At 51.4% G+C, this 17,595-nt stretch overlaps 2 protein-coding genes across 2 annotated transcripts in view; both read right to left on the bottom strand.

The window, feature by feature from the left end:
* Window positions 1-309: 309 nt before the first annotated feature.
* Window positions 310-8,736, bottom strand: RFLNB (refilin B). The gene is made up of 3 exons (XM_052657810.1): window positions 8,527-8,736; window positions 5,711-5,820; window positions 310-3,772 (listed from the first exon to the last, which is right to left on the bottom strand). Exons 1-3 carry the CDS (start codon window positions 8,734-8,736, stop codon window positions 3,442-3,444), a joined length of 651 nt encoding a protein of 216 aa, XP_052513770.1. The 3' UTR covers window positions 310-3,441.
* Window positions 8,737-12,213: 3,477 nt separating this feature from the next.
* VPS53 (VPS53 subunit of GARP complex) overlaps window positions 12,214-17,595 on the bottom strand; it is a 135,785-nt gene continuing 130,403 nt past the window's right edge. The window contains exon 23 of the mRNA XM_052657246.1: window positions 12,214-12,313. The gene's annotated coding sequence lies outside the window, so the exon portion shown is untranslated. The remainder of the gene's footprint in view (window positions 12,314-17,595) is intronic.

Raw genomic sequence — 17,595 nt, 5'->3', positions numbered from 1 at the left:
CTCACAGGTGCATCTCGGGGCAGATCGGGCTGGGGAAAGAGTGCGCACTGATTCTGCAAACACATTCCTCAAAATTCCAGAGCCCAGGAACCCCTTGGAAAATCTTCCAGGAGAATGCATACCCCAGTCAGAAGTATTATATTATTAATTCACAATCGCATCTCAAAATTTCTCAAGAGGAGGAGCCATTGTTCTCACTTTTCTTAACCCGACATTATGACTTTTAAGAAAAAGAGCAGCATCTCTGAGTTTTTTAAAAGACAATTTATTAACAAATGAAGAAGTCATAAAGCAAAATGGAGGGGAACAGATGACAAACATAAATTTAAAGTGTCGTTGTCCTCAAATACTATTCCTAAGGTTAGAAACAGGAAATGTATCCAATGAAGAGGTACTTAATCTTTTTCAAATGCCTGTGATTTCAAAAGAAAACCTCTCTCTGAATATATAGATCCTTATTACACAAAAGATTAAATTTAAGAGTCTGAGAAAAGAGACTTTTTAACTCATAAGTAAATGGTATTTCCCAGACACCCTTTGGAATGTTTGTTTTTAATCAGTGGGTTTTAAAAATCATCGCTTCCACCTTGAGAACTAATATGAATCCACCACTGACCGACAACATTCAATCCACACCTTCACCTGCTTCCTTTTCTGCAACTTTCAGCAAAGCACATTTGGGGACAAAGAAAGGATTCGAGAAAACTGCAGTTGGGTCCCTGGTGGATAACAAAATCAAAATCTGCTTTTCCATTCACATGACGCATCCACAGGCACTCACTTCTACTTACTTTACTGACATATTTCATATCAAAAAATCTCACATGTGCATCTCAACACAAGGCCGCATTCAAAGACTATGTTCCCTCCCACTGGTCTTTCCAGTCGTGCTGTCCACAACATTATCCTGAGCTCGTCCTGTGTCTCCATTGGGCCAGAGCAATTGGAATTTTCTTTGTCATTGTTTTAGTTGCTAACTCATGTCAGATTCTTTTGCAACTGTACCCTGTCAGGCTCCTTTGTCAGTGGGATTTCCCAGGCAAGAATACTGGAGTGGGTTGCCACTTCCTTCTCCAAGGGATCTTCCTGAGGTGGGTTGAACCTGCATCTCCTACACTGGCAAGCAGATTCTTTACCGTTGAGCCGCCAAGAAAGCCACGGGAATTCTCTTACTATAGTTTAAAAATTACATTGATCACTTGTCTTAAATGACAAGCTTATGAAATCAGAGAGAAAAAGCCATTTTTATCCATAAATGCTGTGTCACTCTTCCAAAAGCAGGCGGCATCTACTGCTCTGCATGATGACAGGAGATTATGGGGTCCTGGGGTGCCCCCGAGGGACCCCTGCTGAGCTTCGTGCTGGCAAACTTGGGACCACGGAGCTGACTGCATGCTCCACGGAAGGGGTGTTTCTAGTCAGGCGCACAATGGACATACTGCTGTTAAATTTGAGAAAGACAGCAGACCATTTAGCCCTCTAGGCCTCTGATGACTCCAAATGACAGTGATTATTGTCACACCTGCTCTCCTTTGAACAGAAGTCCTGCTGTGGCTCCAGGGTATCCACCGAGCCCTCAATTCTGCTTTCAGGACAGATGGAAGCCATCAGCACAAACCCGGAGATGCAGCAGGCGTGCGGGCTTCCAGGACTCTGCAAGCACCTGACATCATCTGGATGCAAAGGAAATACCCACGCTTTTGTTCTCTCCAATATCAGATGAGCAAAAGCCATCTGCCACCATCTTTACTCAGAATCCACAGGGATTGGCAGCAGGAAGAAGTCAGGGCCGGGTGAGGCAGGGCAGGGTAGGGTGTGAAGCAGGGCAGGCAAGAGGCTGAAGGCCAGAGGCAGCCTGGCCTCCATGCCCTCCTGGTCTGGCCCAGCCTGTGTCCCTACTTCTGTGGGGCCCCATCAGCTAAATTCACAGTTTCTTCCGTTCACACTCAATGCCATGACTATCACGTTAAAAGGAACATTTGAACGTGTACAGTCACCATGGCACCCGGGCTTTGGAGTTTGACTTGTGACATCACTCTTGATGTTCAGCTCTTTACTTCACTTGGGTTGAGGGTGGGGGTGGGGGGGGCAGATTTCCTTGCTTTTTTGCTTAGAGCTCAGGCACCAGCAAAATTCCTCTGCAATGCTGACCCAAGGTCGCTAGAAAGGACACACACCCTGATGAACCAGATCATTAGAAACATCTATGTCCACCTCCTCCCAGTGGGAATCAAGTCTTAGCTGTGGCTGTTGGCTCCCACTGGGAGTAAAGTCCCCCTCATAGGACTCCCCCAAAAGTGTTTTCCCTAAGCATTCTCTCAAAATGCCGATTCTCTCCAAAGGGGCCTCTGCTATGTTTCGCCTTGTGAAAAAATTAGGAAAGTATTGGGAAACCCCAAAACACATATCAGGAAGAGTTAAACAAGCTTGTGGAAGACGTCATTGTTGTTTAGTTGCTAAGTCGTGTCCGACTCTTGTGACCGCATGGACTGCAGCCCATCAGTCCTGTCCACAGGATTTTCCAGGCAAGAATACTGGAGTAGGTTGCCGTTTCCTTCTCCAGGGGTCTTCCTGACCCAGGGATTGAACCTGAGTCTTCTACATCGTCAGGTGGGTTCCTTACCACTGAGCCACCTGGGAAGCCCCAGTGAAGACACTGTCAGATGCCAAAGGTCCAAGGTACTTTGCTCGGAACCAAGCTTGGAACCCACAGCGGAAGGAACTGGAACCAACCTGTTACCCCCAAACTCAGCCACCAGTTGACCCAACCCCACTGTAGAGGCAAGAATGGGGTGAACCTTTTCTTTCCTTCTTTCTTTTTTGAAAGGCATCTTATATTGTGATTTGGGGTTTTTTTCCATATCACAAAAAAGATTTAGAGAATTCCAAAGAGTTTTAGTTAACAGGAAATACAAATAGAAATTAAAAAAAAAAAAAACAGAATGGAACTCAACTCTCCACAGATTGAACCCATATGGGTGTCACAGCTCACTGAGTTAGCACCACTTTTGTAGTAGTGAAGACACCCGGGGCTGAAATGTCTTCAAACTCACTTTTTCCATCTCAGGGAGATTTTCCATGCTCTTCCTCAAACAGACTGACCAATGGAGGAAGCGTTCCCCCTCCTCCCTATTTCAAAGTGTGGGGCATTTTCCTTTCGCTCTAAGCCATTCTTTGATTTTCTCATCAAATTGAGACTTCGGGGAAGCTATGTAGCAGCAAACTAGGAAATACACTCCCTTTAAACAATTGGGAAAAAAACGTAAAAACCAAATTCGCTGGATAATTAGAAGCTACTGTGACATTTTCTTTTCTTCTCCAGGCTGGGCTTAGAGGTATCTCTGGGTTAGACTGTTCTGGGGCTAGAAGGACACGCGAGGGCAGCCTGGCCCAACCAGACCGACCTGGGGAAGGGGGCTGGCCCCCTGGAGCCTGCTCCAGTCAGTTCTCCTCCAACAGGTAATCACTGCCCGCGAACTCCGTGGCTTCGAGCTCCACGCTGGACAGGAACCTCCTCAGTGTCTTGCGGCAGTTGTAATCCAGGGTGGTGGTGTAGATGGTCTTGGGGTACTTGGGGTAGATGATGGTGGTGCTGAGGAAGCGGGTGGGTTTGTGGCGGGGCTCGAAGCGCACCTCTGCCTTGTAGTTGCGCCACGTGCAACTGGGAATGCAGGTGATGGTCTGGCTGCAGGAGGCCACCGCCAGGCCCAGGGGCAGCTGGACGTCGTCAATGAAGTGCCTCTCTGAGTCGTACTTGACCGAGGACGTGTACCTGGGCAGGAGACACAAGGCCACGTGAAGCCGCTCCTCGGTGCTGGGGGCACAGGGGTCCCTACTGTGCCCTCAGACCTTGAGATGTGGTGACTCTGGGGAGAAGCTGCATGGAGTTTATGATGTGCTTACCATGTGGTCCTTTTCTGTTCTAAGCACTTTACTTCCAGGATCTAATTAATTAACCTTCCCAACAATGCCAGGAGAAGGAATTGGGGGAGCAGAGGTTAAGGTCACAGTGAGAGGGAGCGTGGAGCTGGGGCCTCCATACAAGGCATGCAGGATTCCCAAGTTCACCTGCATTTCTGCTCCCCCTGAATGGAGTTGGCTCCCACTGACTTAAATTTTCAGACCTTGGCCAAATTACTTCCAAGCCTCTGTTTCCTCTTTTATATATATATATACTTATATATAAATAATATATAAATTTATATATTATTGGGTCTCAGTTGCAGCTGCACTAGGTCTTAAATGCAGCTTGTGGGTTCTTAGTTCCCTGACTAGGGGTCAAACCTACACTCCTTGCATTGGAAGCACGGAGTCTTAACACTAGGAAAATCCCTCCTTTCTGAAAAAGGTGCCCAGCATAAGGGGGGAGAGTGTTTAAACAGCAACTGCTATTGATGGGAATGATTATATAATAAGGCGGGCTCTCCTGTCCACGAGGGGTGAGTCGTTTCTCTGTCCCCTGAATGAACAATCATCTCTTTAATGAGAGGAGTAGGGAACCCAGACATCCTGAATGCTGGTTCTGAAAGCTCTCTGATAACCAAATTCTGGTACTGGGGCCACCTCCGCCTTCAATTTGGAGACCCCTCAGGCTCAGGGAACCGAGACGTGACCTTATCCATCAAAGCCAATTAACAGTCTTGATTTCCATAAAATAATTAACATCCACATTCCTCAGCAGCTACTTTATTATTATTTGTTAAGTCCTTCTTGGGCAATTTGGGAGGCTTTTTTTGGAAGCAAAGCATGAATTCATTTGACTTCCTAATTATTGCCTCTTCACAGTTACTGAAACGTGTACAAGCATCACACATAGGCACAGATAACAGATTGCTCCTCGCCATCCCCTACCCCCTGGTCAGGGAGTAAGAATCAGCAGTCTTTTCAAAACGAGTCTGATGGGAACATCTATTCTCCTTGGGCAAGTAGGTTAAGGGGCTGCGGAAGCTCACGTCATGAAGTCATGTCCCCATTTGATTCAAAATACAAGCTCTCCAGGAATAAAAGGCTGAACCGCTCACCTCCAAACTGCTGAGTCGCCTTTGTTCTGTGTCAAAGGGCTCTTTGTGTTCATGCAACGAAACTCCAGCTATAAAACCACTAGTTACCCAAAGTAAAATTCCTTTCTCTAAAAAGATGTGTCTTTTAATGGATCCTTTCAAAGGCTCTCTGACCCCAGATAAGCCTGGGTAAGATAAATTTCCCGAGGAAGAACAGTACTTGCCCATTGAAATCAGAACCTGAGACAAGGTGATAGCACCTTGATGCTGGCGTGGGGTGGGGGTAAGATGTGGAAAGCAGCTTCTAGGAAGAGGAATTCAGTTCAGTTCAGTCGCTCAGTTGTGTCTGACTCTTTGCGACCCCATGAACCGCAGCACGCCAGGCCTCCCTGTCCATCACCAACTCCCAGAGCTTACCCAAACTCATGTCCATTGAGTCGGTGATGCCAGAAAGAGGAATTACTTTATTACAAATGCTTAAACATCTGATGGCCACGATAAGTGAAGCATAAAAAGCAAGATGCAATATAACACAATCTCATTTTCATTTTAATGAGTGTATCTATATTCAAAAGGTTAGAACACCTCAAAGAGAATCCACCAAACTATAAGAGTTTAGTGCACTTCTGTCATTGACTATTAAAAAAAAAAGCATTAATTACTGGAATCAAAAACGGAAGTGAAATGAAATCAGTGCCCGCTGTATTTACCTTACTTCTGTTGGTGGTAAGGGGTCAAGCTCCACTCCTTCGCCAAAGGACAGGGGGCATAACCTTGGTAAGCAGCCGGAGCCAAGGGGGTTGGGGAGAGAAGCTGGATTCTGCAATGATGGAGAATGCAGTCAGCCCACAGGCCCATCTGACGCTTTCCCCACAGAATTCCTGGTTCTAGCCTCCCGCTGACGGGCCCAGCTGTGATTCGTGGCCCCCACCGGGAACTGATGCCAGAGAAGGACTGATCCACAGCAGCAGCAGAGCGTGGACAGCTGTGTTCAAATCTTGAGTCCACCGTGGAGGTGCTGGGTGCCCTCCCCAGAGTCACAGCATATGCCCCACGACCTTCTCTGCACACCTGGGGCGGGGGTGGGGGTCCCCTTCCACTGACGAGGTTTCGTAGAAGGGTGAATAGAGGAAGCAAATCTGAGCTCAGCACTGTGACTGCAACCAGTCCCCAGGCCTACCTCATCATCGCACAGAAAGAAAACCACCATGAACTGGGGTTTTGCTAACCAGAACCTTCAATTACACGCCCCCAGCCCTATCACTGTCTCAGCAACTCTTCAGAAAAGGCCAAAACCAACAAAAAGAAACGCTACCAGGGATTCTTTGTTTTTTTTTTAATACACTGAAGATTCAGTCCAACTTCCCTTATGTCCTCTGCCTCTGGGGCCGCCAGATCGACACCCGGCCAAGATGGAGGAATCTGCAAACTCACTGGAAAGGCAGATACCAGAAAGTTCTCTATGGCACCTTCCACTGTCCAGAAAACTCAAAGAACCAGAGCATGGCATCCCAGGGGTTCACCCTCTTCCAGGCTGGTCAAGGCATCGGGCTTTCTGATTCACCAAGCAGCCTGAGTCAGAGATAGGGCCATCCTCCACGGAGGTGCTCGCTTTTCTTCGCCTGATCTGACTTGAGTCAGGGCTTCTGTGTTAAGCCAGCCAAAGGGAGCAGCCCTCCTGGGATAACTGGGAACTGTCATTTTCTTCGCCTGATTTGAGAGAAGAACCTACACTTGGGCCAGGACCTGGTGGTGGCAGCCCCACCCCTAGGGCTTCCAGGAAGCAGACATTTCTAGAAGGTTGACTTTAAGACTCTTGGGTTACCAGGACAAGGTGTCAAGTAGGGGGCATAAGGTGGACATACAAAAGACAAAGGGGACCAGGTAGGTCAGGGAGAGGTGGGGGTCCCCAGGGTCCAGCCCTGAACTCAGGGTCGGGGGGAGAAGTTTAATAAGCCTTCACCGGGGCTTGAGAACTCAGGTCCGAGCGTCGGGGCAGGGCTGGGCACTGGCTGCAGCAGAGCTTCAGGAAACAACCCCAGCAGTGACAGGGGGCCCTGCTCTGCCCACAGACACTCCTCAACCTAGGGGTGCCTTCCCAGCAGTCCTGGGGGCTGCAGGACGACACAGCCACCAAGAGGAGGCAGGCGACTCTGAATACTCACACTGCAGCCTTCTCCCAGGTGTCCACACAGACACTGGGTCCTCTTGCCCTGTCTCCTCCCCTCCTCATCCCTGCCGCCAGCACTCTCTGAGCACACACCGTGCCCCAGCGCAGGCTGGGAGAGGGGTGGTGCAGCAGGAGTCAGACTCCTGAACAAGGCACCCACCAGGCGGAAGGGACAAAGTCACGGCCCCTGGCATGGCTCTGGGAGGCATCCAGGAAGACTTCCCAGAGGAGGTGACAAGTTGGGTCCCGAAGGGCAGCCGGCAGGGGTTTGATGGACTGGGTGTTGGAGAGGTAGAAGGGGAGAAGCACGCCAGAGGGCGGGAGCAGCCTCAGGGGCACAGGTGTGTCCATCTGCCTGCGGTCAGGGGATGTGGAAGATGAGGCTATAAAGGGCCAGGCAGCCAGGGTTCTGAAGGCCAAGATGGAGCCAGTGCTGCCTTCACATGGAAATGAGAGAACAGTGATGGTCATGGAGAGACAGGATCAAGAATTCCACGCACCAAAGCAGGTGGGCCCCTAAGAAGCAGCAGCTGAACTGACTACAGTCAGTAGCAACTGACTACTTCACTCAGGGGAGAGGGGTGCAAACAGCCATCCCCAAGGCGGAGGAGCGGGCTCAGAGCTCCGAGCTTGACTGTAGGCAGGATGTGGGTCCCTTGAACTCTAGGTAAAGGCAATAAACACTACCATCTGAGCGATTCCTAAGGTACTTGCATTTTCTCTTTAAATAAAAGTTTTAAAGTAAAGTAAAAGGACTCATCGTTGAACATTTCCACCCACCTAAAGGCCTCCCACCCATCATGTGCCAGATACAGGTTAGGTGATGGGCCAAGAGGGGCCACTCTGATCTCAAAAGGTCCCCTCCAAGGCTGCTAACAGTGCCCTAAAGCTGGCCCTCTTTGCTCAATGAATCTGGGAGTGGAGTAAATCCCTCTCCCCAAGACCTACCGGGAGTGGGGCAGGCCCGTCAGAACCACCGAGAGCGGGGGCAAAGCCCGGAGAAGCCTGGGGTTCCCTCTCGGTGTCCCGGGACCCCTCTGGTCCGGCCAGGTCAGGATATGGTCAAGCCGAAGCCTGGCAGCCCCGGGGGCCGCCACCCCGAAGGGAGGAGGCGGCGGCCCGCCTCTCCCGGGGCTCCCGCGCCTCCCAGGCGATGACAATTTTCCAGCCACCGGCTCCAGCTGGCCGGGCTCTCGCCGCGCTCCCGCCCCGGGCTCCCGGCGCTGGCCACGCCGTCTCGACGGGCGGGCGGCGGCGCCCACAGCGCGCCCCGGGAGGGCCAGCAGACCGCCTGGGGGTCAGGCACGGGGTGGGGGAATAAGATGGGGGGGAAGGGGCCGGGGCGGGGTCACTTACCGGGGCCGCGCGGGTGGCCGCTGCGTCTGGTTCCAGTGCCCCCGGGGCCGGCGTGCGCTCCCCGCCGCCGCCCCCGGCCGCTGCGAGCGCCCAGTGGCTGGGGCTGGGGCTGGGGGGAAGCCCCGAGTCCGGACTGTCCAGGACACCGTCGCCCTTCTTCTTCGTGTCCACGAGCTCGGGCACATCCTGCAGGCTCAGCCGGCCCACCATGGCGGTGCGCGCGGCGGGGCCGGGGCCGCTGCCCGCCGGCCGCCCTCCCTGCCAGCCACCCGCGCGCCGTCCGGGTCCGCCGGCCGCCGCGCTCCCGGGCCCGCCCCCCGCCGCGCCCCGCCCCGCCGCGCCCGGGCCCGACCCGCCCGCGGTGGCGGAGCGGCCAGGCCGGGCGCCAGGGGCCGCTGCGCTCCTGCCGTGCGCCGCTCAGCCCTCCGCGAGCGGCCGATCTCAGGCTCCGGGGGCGCCGGCCCGGGACCCCCGCCCCACCCGGCCGTCCGCCCCGCCTTGGGCGGACCTGAGACCCTGCTTGCACCGGGCCCACGGGCGCCTTGTCCCCTCGGCCTGGACCAGCTGGGCTGGCGGACGCTAGAATCTCGAGCCCTAGGCGTCGAGGGGAAGGCAGAGTAGAGCCCGGTCTCGCAGAGGCCTGGGGAGCCGGCCGAACCCAGCGAGCAAACAACTGGAAATTATTAATAGTTAATGCGCTTCGTATGGTTCCAGCCGCCTCTTGGCTCAGCCGAGCAGCCTCTCAGGCTGTGTCTGGCTCTCGTTTCTGCCCCGGGGGGAAAAGAGCGCCTATTCCGTTTATCCTCAAGGGGACTCGGGGTGGGCGGGGGAACGCATCACGGCCGGCCTGGGTGCTCAGCGGAACAGGTCGTGGCCACAGCAGGCAGGGAAATTCAGCTTGGGTGCAGAGTGGCCCTCGAACCAGAAGAGAGGCTCAACCGGCTCTCCATTAGAGAGAAGATCTGTCTGAGGGGCTCCCTCGCTGGGGCGGGGCAGGGCGGGGAGTGGGTGGTGGTCACAGCTTTTCAGACGGGTTCCTTGTCCTTCCTCCTTAGTTTGACAGAGAAGCCCTACCTGAGTGGGAACTCATTGCAACAGCTGCCCAACTGTACAACTGGGCTGTTCTCATATCTAAAAGCACTAGAAAATTCGAGTACTGTTTCTCAGAGACCACCCCGAATATTGGTAAGTATAGGAAGTCCCCCCAACCACCACCACCAGCCACCCTCCCCTGAGGGTTTTTGATGGGTGCTCAGCCTCAAGGTGGAGCTGTGAGCAGACCTAGCTGGGAGGGGCTAGCTCTGGAGAGGAGCAATGCCCTGGGGTGGGGACTTCCCTGGCTCCATGAGAGGTGGGCACCATGCACAGCCCTCCATGGAAGCTCAGTCTGTGTCCTTGCAAAAGCAGACAGAGCATCCTTGTCCTGCTTGGGACCTGGTGAAGTCCAGGTTCAGGATGTTTGTGATCTGCTGGAAATGGTTCAACCCTCCTATTCTCACCCATCACTTTCGGGTGGGAAACAGAGAAGGAACTTGACTTGCCCCAAGTCACACAGCTGGTACAAAGCAGCTTGCTGTGACCAGGAAGCCCAGGATCAGCCCTTCCGCAGAGAACAAAACCTGGTGGATGCCTGAGTGCTGGGAGGTAGTTCGTTTAGGACCTGTGGGAATAGATTACAAAGTCAAGGGTCAATGGTTTGTGCCAGGATATATTGTAAGCAGTGGGTCTTAGAGGTTGGGCCAACTGTGTGGCTACACTCCTCTACCCCTGTTGACCTCACCACCTGCATATCCCAACCTGGGGCATCACAGGAGGAATCTAAGAGCTTCCCGGGGGTGTGGAAAGGTGTGTGGTCTGCTGGAGTGGGAGGACTAGCACCCTAGAGAGAGTTGGTCCGCCACTGTGCCCAGGTATTAATAGATCCTGAGAACTCTTCCCTAAATTTGACCAAGTAGGAGAAAGTGTCCAGAAAGATGGCGACTGCTCGAAGTCGGTGGTGGCCTTCAAGGTCATCAGTGTGGAAGAGGAGGATGAGACTGAGCAAGGTCAGCATGCTCAGCCGGTGTAGCCTCTGACTCCATCAAAGCCTGAATTGTTGTGGGTTGTCTTGGGAGGGATCTCAACCTGGACCTGCTGAAACCTGGAGTCTAGGGGAAGCCCCACATCACCACCTTCAGAGCAGAACTCTGAAGGGCTTAGATTACTCACATTCTGATGACGATCCAGAGACATCAAAGATGCCAAAGTGAGGAAGGGAATGTGAAGTTGTGAGCTTCGGAGGGTCCTGGCCAGATCAAGGAGACACATTGGAGGCAACCCTTCTTCCTTGGCATTTGAGTCATCAAGCAGGTGGCCCAGGACTTCACATGGGCATCTCAGCCATTAGGCTGGACCCAGAAAGCATCTATGTCTTACGTTCCAGCCTAGGAGATTTCTGTCTGATCCCCAAGACAACCTCTCCCCAACTCCAGGGGGGCATCTTGGCTTTCACAAAGATCAGGACATTCTCAGGCTTCAGGACGCTTGCCAAGGTGCTCCCAAAGCATAAGGTGATTGCATACCCTGGATTTCTTTCCTATAGAGGCGCTCGGAACTGATGCACACACAGGAAACCAGAAGGGCTTGAAGAGGAATTCAGCCCACAGACCTGATGCTGATGGAGAAGCAGAGGTGGAGCTCGTGGCCCCGTTACAGATTCCCCTGGACCACTCAGGTGCCCGTCCCCCAGTAAGGTCCGCTGAAGTCTTCCCCTCCATGGCTCCCAGAACCCTGTTGAGCCAATTAAAAGACAGCTGGGACCCCAGGTTTGTCCTCCCCTGTCCAGACTGTCTTCAGAGAGCTCAAAGATAAGCTGGATCTGGCTGGAAGCTGCTTGGGTGCAGAGGAGAAGGTGGAAGGCACAAGCCTGGCTGGGCCCAGGCATCCTGCCTGTACCCTCATCTGTGTGAACTCACAGCAGTCCTGGTGGAGATGAGCAGAGCAGGTCTTACAACCGGAACCATCTGAGTTCAACCTGCCCATGAGTCCCCCTGGGTGGGAGAGCAGGGAGGGAGCTTGTTTTGTAACCTCGTGGGAGCCGTGTAGTGCAGACCCTGTGAGCCGGCTATGCTTCCTGAGCCACGAGTCCATACTGCAATCCGCTGTAGTCGGGCTCATCCCTGGCTTACATCTTATGCCAGATTATTTTCCAAAGGATATTTCTTAAACAAAACAAAGCTCTAATCAACTAGAAGGGAAGGGATAGTTAGGCAGTTTGGAATCGACATGGACACACAGCTATGTTTTAAATGGATAACCAATGGGGACCTACTGTGTAGCACAAGGAACTCTGCTCAGTGTCATGTGGCAGCCTGGATGGGAGGGGAGTGTCGGGGGGAATCAGTTCAGTTCAGTTCAGTCGCTCAGTCATGTCCGACTCTTTGTGACCCCATGGACTGCAGCACACCAGGCCTCCCTGTCTATCACCAATTCCCAGAGATGCTCAAACTCATGTCCATCGAGTCGGTGATGCCATCCAATCATCTCATCCTCTGTCGTCCCCTTCTCCTCTTGCCTTCAATCTTTCCCAGCATCAGGGTCTTTTCCAGTGAGTCAGTTATTTGCAGCAGGTGGCCAGAGTATTGGAGTTTCAGCTTCAGCATCAGTCCTTCCAACGAATATTCAGGACTGATTTCCTTTAGGATGGATGGGTTTGATCTCCTTGCAGTCCTAGGGACTCTCAAGAGTCTTCTCCAACACCATAGTACATGTGTATGTATGGCTGAGTCCCTTTTCTGTGCATCTGAAACTATCACAACATTGTTAATCAGCCATATTCTGACATATGATATATAATAAAAAGTTAAAAAAAAATCTCTAACCAAGCTTGGGAAAGACAAGGGATTCCACTTTACCCGCTTCTGGCCCAGTTTCAAAGACAGGCCTTCTTTTGAGAAGCATCTGGGCTACACCTAGAAATCAGGGGTGAGTTTTACAAAATGACACCATGGACCCTGCTTAAAGAGTGGCCTCTTCTCAAAGCTGTCCTTTCAGAGCGGCCATCGCCCCCGCCTGGATCACACAGACGGGTGTCCTTGTAGGACTTGGCTCCTGGCCTGAGGCCTCTCCCCGCAGGGTCTGGGGAACAAAGCCAAGTCACAGTGAATGCCAGTCCTGCATTTTCCCTTTTTCTCCACCAAAGTAAGCTAATGCCTGAATGGGAGTTGAGTCAGACAAGAGTGGGACCCCCACAATGGCTGCTGCTTATTGTTTTTGGAACAGCTTGTGTTCAGTAAACCCAGCCAGACAGCGGATTAAAAAACACTGCCGGCTCCAGCTTGCTGGCACATGCTTCGGGGCCCAGGCACCTTGCAGGCCCAGCCCCCTGGGTCTCTGGGCTCCAGGATTCACGCTGCAATGGCTTTGCCTTAGTACTGAGCTAGATCTCCCCTTGCCTTCATATGTACCCGTGTCAACCAAAATGCTTAAAAAAATAGGACTTTATTTTGTTTCCTTAAGTATTTTAAGATTAAGCTTTGGGGGGACTTCCCTGGTGGTCCAGTGGTTAAGACTTTTCACTTCCACTTCAGGAGGCATGGGTTCGATCCCTGGTCAGGGAAGTTCTGCCTGCAGTCAAAAAAATAAAAAATAAAATAATAATCTACAAATAATAAAGAACATGAAAAAAAAATTTAAGGTTACTGGTTTCAGAGAGCATTGACAGGGACCTGCCATACTCAATAAAGAAAGGAACTGAATTAAAAAGATGTACTGATACAGCCCAAACCCATAGGCGTCTGTGTGCACACATTGGTAAGGTTGGTTCATACCTCTGTGCCCCTGGGACTCACAAAGGTGGTCTGAACCACACAGAGGTCAAGCATGCCAGAGCTTGGCAACTGCACAGAGAAGTGTGCCTGCGGAAACAGGCTGCCTCCTTTTCTGACCTCTCACCTGTGAGACCACCAGGTCAGGTGGGGAGGTGGTGTCTGGCCCAGCCCATGTGGCAATGCTCACCCAGACAACCAAGGGCAGCTTGGGGCGGAGTCAGGCCTGTGACCCCTGAGTGGGGGACCTGGGGACCCCAGTTAAATGCAGGCTCCACCCTCAAGGCCTCCTATTCGTAAGCTGAGAGCTTTTCTCCCAAATGCTCCCTAGTTACCCAGAAAAAGGGCTGTGGCCTCTGCAAAATAAAACCCAGATGGGATGAAAAAAAGAAAAAAAAGCTCAGATGGAATTTTGAAAAGAGCTGGGGCACATGGTCTTGTTGGAACGGCATCAATACACTTGCACTCTTGGCTCTGTTCTGCTTATTCACACCGGACAAGGACTCGCAGCCCAGAAAAATAGCCCTTCGTTGAGCCACTGAAGTTAAGACCCTTGGTTCCTCGGCTGAAGGGCGCTATAGAAGGGTGTGCAGGCCACAAATGGCCAGTTTGCTCAGCCACTCTCCAAAGGCAGCCTCCAGACTACGGGGTATTCAGGACCTCTGGGGGATTAGGGTCTGCAGGGCTGCGTGGGGAAGGATGGTGAGTGGGAGCCCCGGGAAGGGGGTACAGTTGGCTCCACTGTCCTCCCCTGAGCCAGTGCCCCTAAGTGCATTCCTCTCCAGCCACTAGATTCAAAACAGAATACACAGCCGCAAAGGCAGCTGTGGTTTGCAGCTCTGTACTGCTGGGAACTCCTGAGACTCACCGAAGGCTATTACATGCCTTTGAAGAAATGTTTTTCAGTTTCGAGTCTCTACTGAAAATTCGCCAGGGGTAAAGAAAGAACTTGAGGTGAGTGGAGAAGCACCAAAGAAAAATTCCACGCATTTCCTGTTTTCCAGGTTGTATCAGTTGATGATTAACTGGAATTTTATCGACTATTGCCTTGTACTTCTTCTGCAGGATGACTCCAACCAGTAACAAGCCTTTCTGGAAATCTCTGAAGGTGTCTCTCATATGCTGCTAAATAAATCTGGTCATACACACAGGACACCTGCCATTAATTTTCTTTTTCTTTTCCCGAACCCACTGCCCCAGCCTCTGGTTCTGCTAAGTTGGGTGACCGTGCCCTCCAACAGGACCACCATCAGCTCCATCAGGCATACAGAGGCTGCGGCCAAGCCGTCACTGCTGTGGGTACCAAAGCACTGGGCCATGCTGCCAACGCTGGTGGTGGGGGAGGGCTCCGTGGCCCGGAGGTGCCAGAGCTATGCTGTGATCTGCAGCTAAGCGCCTCCTGCTCCTTCTAGTTATGTTTATAGGGTGGTCCTGACACAGCACAGCTCCGTTTATGCCTGCCTCCTGCCCTAGGTCTCAGCTTGAACCATGCAGGGGCTGCACCAAGAGACAAGCAGTAAAAGAAGCCAGCAAAAAAAAAACAACTGCTTTGGATCCAAATCTCTCTCCCCTGAGCTTGGCTTACCCTTCTGGCCCCTTCTCTTCAGATTTCTCTAAAAGACTCTCTGGTTCCACATGCAAAGAGAGCCTCTGGACCTGAGAATGATGGGGCTACTTGACTTCAGTCCCAGTCAGCGCCCTGCCCCACCAGATGCCCATCAAACATCACCTGACCCCCATCTCAACACCTTGCTTCTCAAAGCCTGAAAGGTTAGACTCTGTTACTTCCAGGGATGCCTTTTTTAGCATCAAGCCTGTCCGCCATCTGAGAAAGGACCTTCTGCTGTTAGTTCGCTGTGTTAGAAGCAGAAGTCTCTAGAATGTCAGGCATTGACATCTTATAAACCCTAAGACAGGTCACAATCCCTATCTGTTCTACATGCTTGTAATAAAAAGAGCGGTTAATATGAGCTTCCTGTGGGCCTTCCATCACACATGAATATTAAGGAATCTGGGCTTTGTGTTCCTCATTGGAAGATTGTTTATCAGCAGATACCCTAGTCTTACTCCACAAAAACTGTTTCACCTCTACTCCCAAGGCTGAGACCTCTTACCAAAATCTGCTCTGGGTAAGAGTTTTTGGGGGTCTGTGTGTGCACTCCCACTAGACCCATTCATTCAACCAGCACCTGCCAAGGGCCTCCTGTGTGTGAGGCAGAGTGTGGGAGCATAAGGAGAGCTTCACCAGCCTGGGGGAGAGAGGGAGTGGAGGCTTAGGGGAAGAAATCTGGAGGGAGTGATGCCCATGCTGATACAAAAGCCTTAAATAAGGAACAGGCAGGCAAAGAAGGAAGGCGGTGAGCAGCAAAGCCCTGCCGTGAGGTCTCTGAGGACCTGGACATCTTCCCCCCGGCTTCAATTCACTGAGTGGAGATTACTGCAGACTTGACAAGGGCCCCAAGTTCAATCCCTTCTGGAGTCAATTAGCTCCAATTCTGGACATGCATCCTGTAAAGATGTCACACTGGTGGTGACAAAGGGGAGTGAGTTAGGGTGGCTCATTTAGTCCAGCTTTGCTCCTGGCTGGAAATGCGTGTCAAAGACACGGCAACAAGCTGTTCCTTCTCCTTCGGCACTTATGGATAGTTTTGTGATGATACCTTGGCATACAGAAGGTGAACGCTCTGTGCTCAGTTTAGCACCTAAGGCCCCAGTTTCTCTCAAGCCTGGAAAAGTATTTTGCTCACAGTATAGTTCTTATCTTCTGGGAAATGACTAGTGGCTCTTGGGTAATTACTACTCTCTCTTCCCTTTTGCCTGGTGGCATCTGGGGAGGCTTTCATAACATCATAGCAGGAAGGATGGGGTTGCCGGTGGTGAGAGCCTAGTTCACGGTTATCTTCCTCCCTCTCTGGCCTCTACTGAGGAGAAATTGGTTCTGCTTGGCCATGGACTGTCACCCTCTGCTTTTTGTCTTCATGAATCTACACCCTAGGTGTCCCAGCCTGAAGTCTCTTCTAGCCAGCTGGCCGTTCACTACTGCTGAGGGCTCAGGGAGTTTGGAAGCCATCACCGCCCCCCCACCATGATGGGGTGTGAGAGACTCTAAGATGTGTTGCTCTTGGGTCCATCTGGCTGGACAACACTCTCAGACATTATTTCTCCTCCTCAGGTATCTTGTTGAAAACTTACGTCTCTACAGGGACTGCCGTCTCCCAGGTTAATAGCTGGAAGTCAGGCAAGGGCCTCTACATCAGGATTTCCCTCAAACTTAGGGGGGGTTTCTCTTATCCTGGGGCTCAGCCCAGAGTGGTGAGGTTCTAGATTTCTTCTCCAGGACCTTCTAGCCTTGAAACCAAGTCATATCCCTTTAGTTTGTCCTTTCCTATTGATACCTGCTGGTCAAAAATACCCCCACTTCTTTTTTTTTTTTTAATGAAAAAAACAATGTTCACATCAGGATGCACTGTCCCTATGCTGGTGGTGTGGACTGTATGCAAAGTCCTTCAGCATTTTGGCTCTTAAAATGAAAAGGCCCACTTTCAGGATAAAGATCAGAAACAAAGCAAAACACCATTCCAACAATTCTTGTAACTCGTGACTTCCAAGACTTTCTCCTCCACTTCCAAAGGTTTTTTTTTTTTTTTTTTTTTTTTTTTTTACCAAAGAATTTCAATTTATTAGGATGTAAACAGGATTTTTAAAAGGTAGCTGTCAAAAAGTCTCCCTTCTGCGTATATGTTTTTTTTTTCCCCTATTGATACATCTTGATCTAACTCCATTACTTTCTGTAGTAGGAGTTCAGAAGCTAAGAATTTAAGCTATTATCTCTATAGCATCAGTGCCAGAAAACAGTTCATATAGGGAGCCCAGATGGAGCCTGGGGAAAGGGCAGAGATAAAGAATAGAAAGGGCTCTCAATTGCATATCAAACTATCACCTCTGTAGTATACAAAGGATGACCGCTGCTTCCGAAAGCAAACCAACAAGGCATGTCCTCCAGGAGCCCTGACCAGGAGGGAAGCTGCAGTGCTTTTGCTCAATTGGCAAGTTCTCTTGCAGCAAGACACAGCACCGGTTGGCTCACATGTGGTTTTGTGCAATGAAAACCAAAGGGGAACTCAGGCTTGCTGGGTCTCTACAGTTAGAGCTGCAACTACAGCCTCTAGACCAAGAAGCAGGAAAAAACACCTAGGGCGCATGAGCATGTAGCGAAGAGATCACACGCGTACACGCGGTCTATGGGAGTGTGCAGCAAAACCAT

The sequence above is a fragment of the Budorcas taxicolor genome, chromosome 19, assembly GCF_023091745.1.
Source record: "Budorcas taxicolor isolate Tak-1 chromosome 19, Takin1.1, whole genome shotgun sequence".
Taxonomy (NCBI): domain Eukaryota; kingdom Metazoa; phylum Chordata; class Mammalia; order Artiodactyla; family Bovidae; genus Budorcas; species Budorcas taxicolor.
Note: the sequence above shows the minus strand (reverse complement) of the source record. Positions and strands in the feature narration are given on the sequence as shown.

What these genes read in the sequence shown, in the direction of transcription:
- RFLNB (XM_052657810.1), bottom strand. Translation starts at nt 8,736, where the DNA reads ATGGTGGGCCGGCTGAGCCTGCAGGATGTGCCCGAGCTCGTGGACACG. An exon ending in CGGCCACCCGCGCGGCCCCG is followed by an intron (nt 5,821 to 8,526) that starts GTAAGTGACCCC and finishes CCATCATTGCAG; the next exon opens with AATCCAGCTTCTCTCCCCAA. An exon ending in TTACCACCAACAGAAGTAAG is followed by an intron (nt 3,773 to 5,710) that starts GTAAATACAGCG and finishes TCTCCTGCCCAG; the next exon opens with GTACACGTCCTCGGTCAAGT.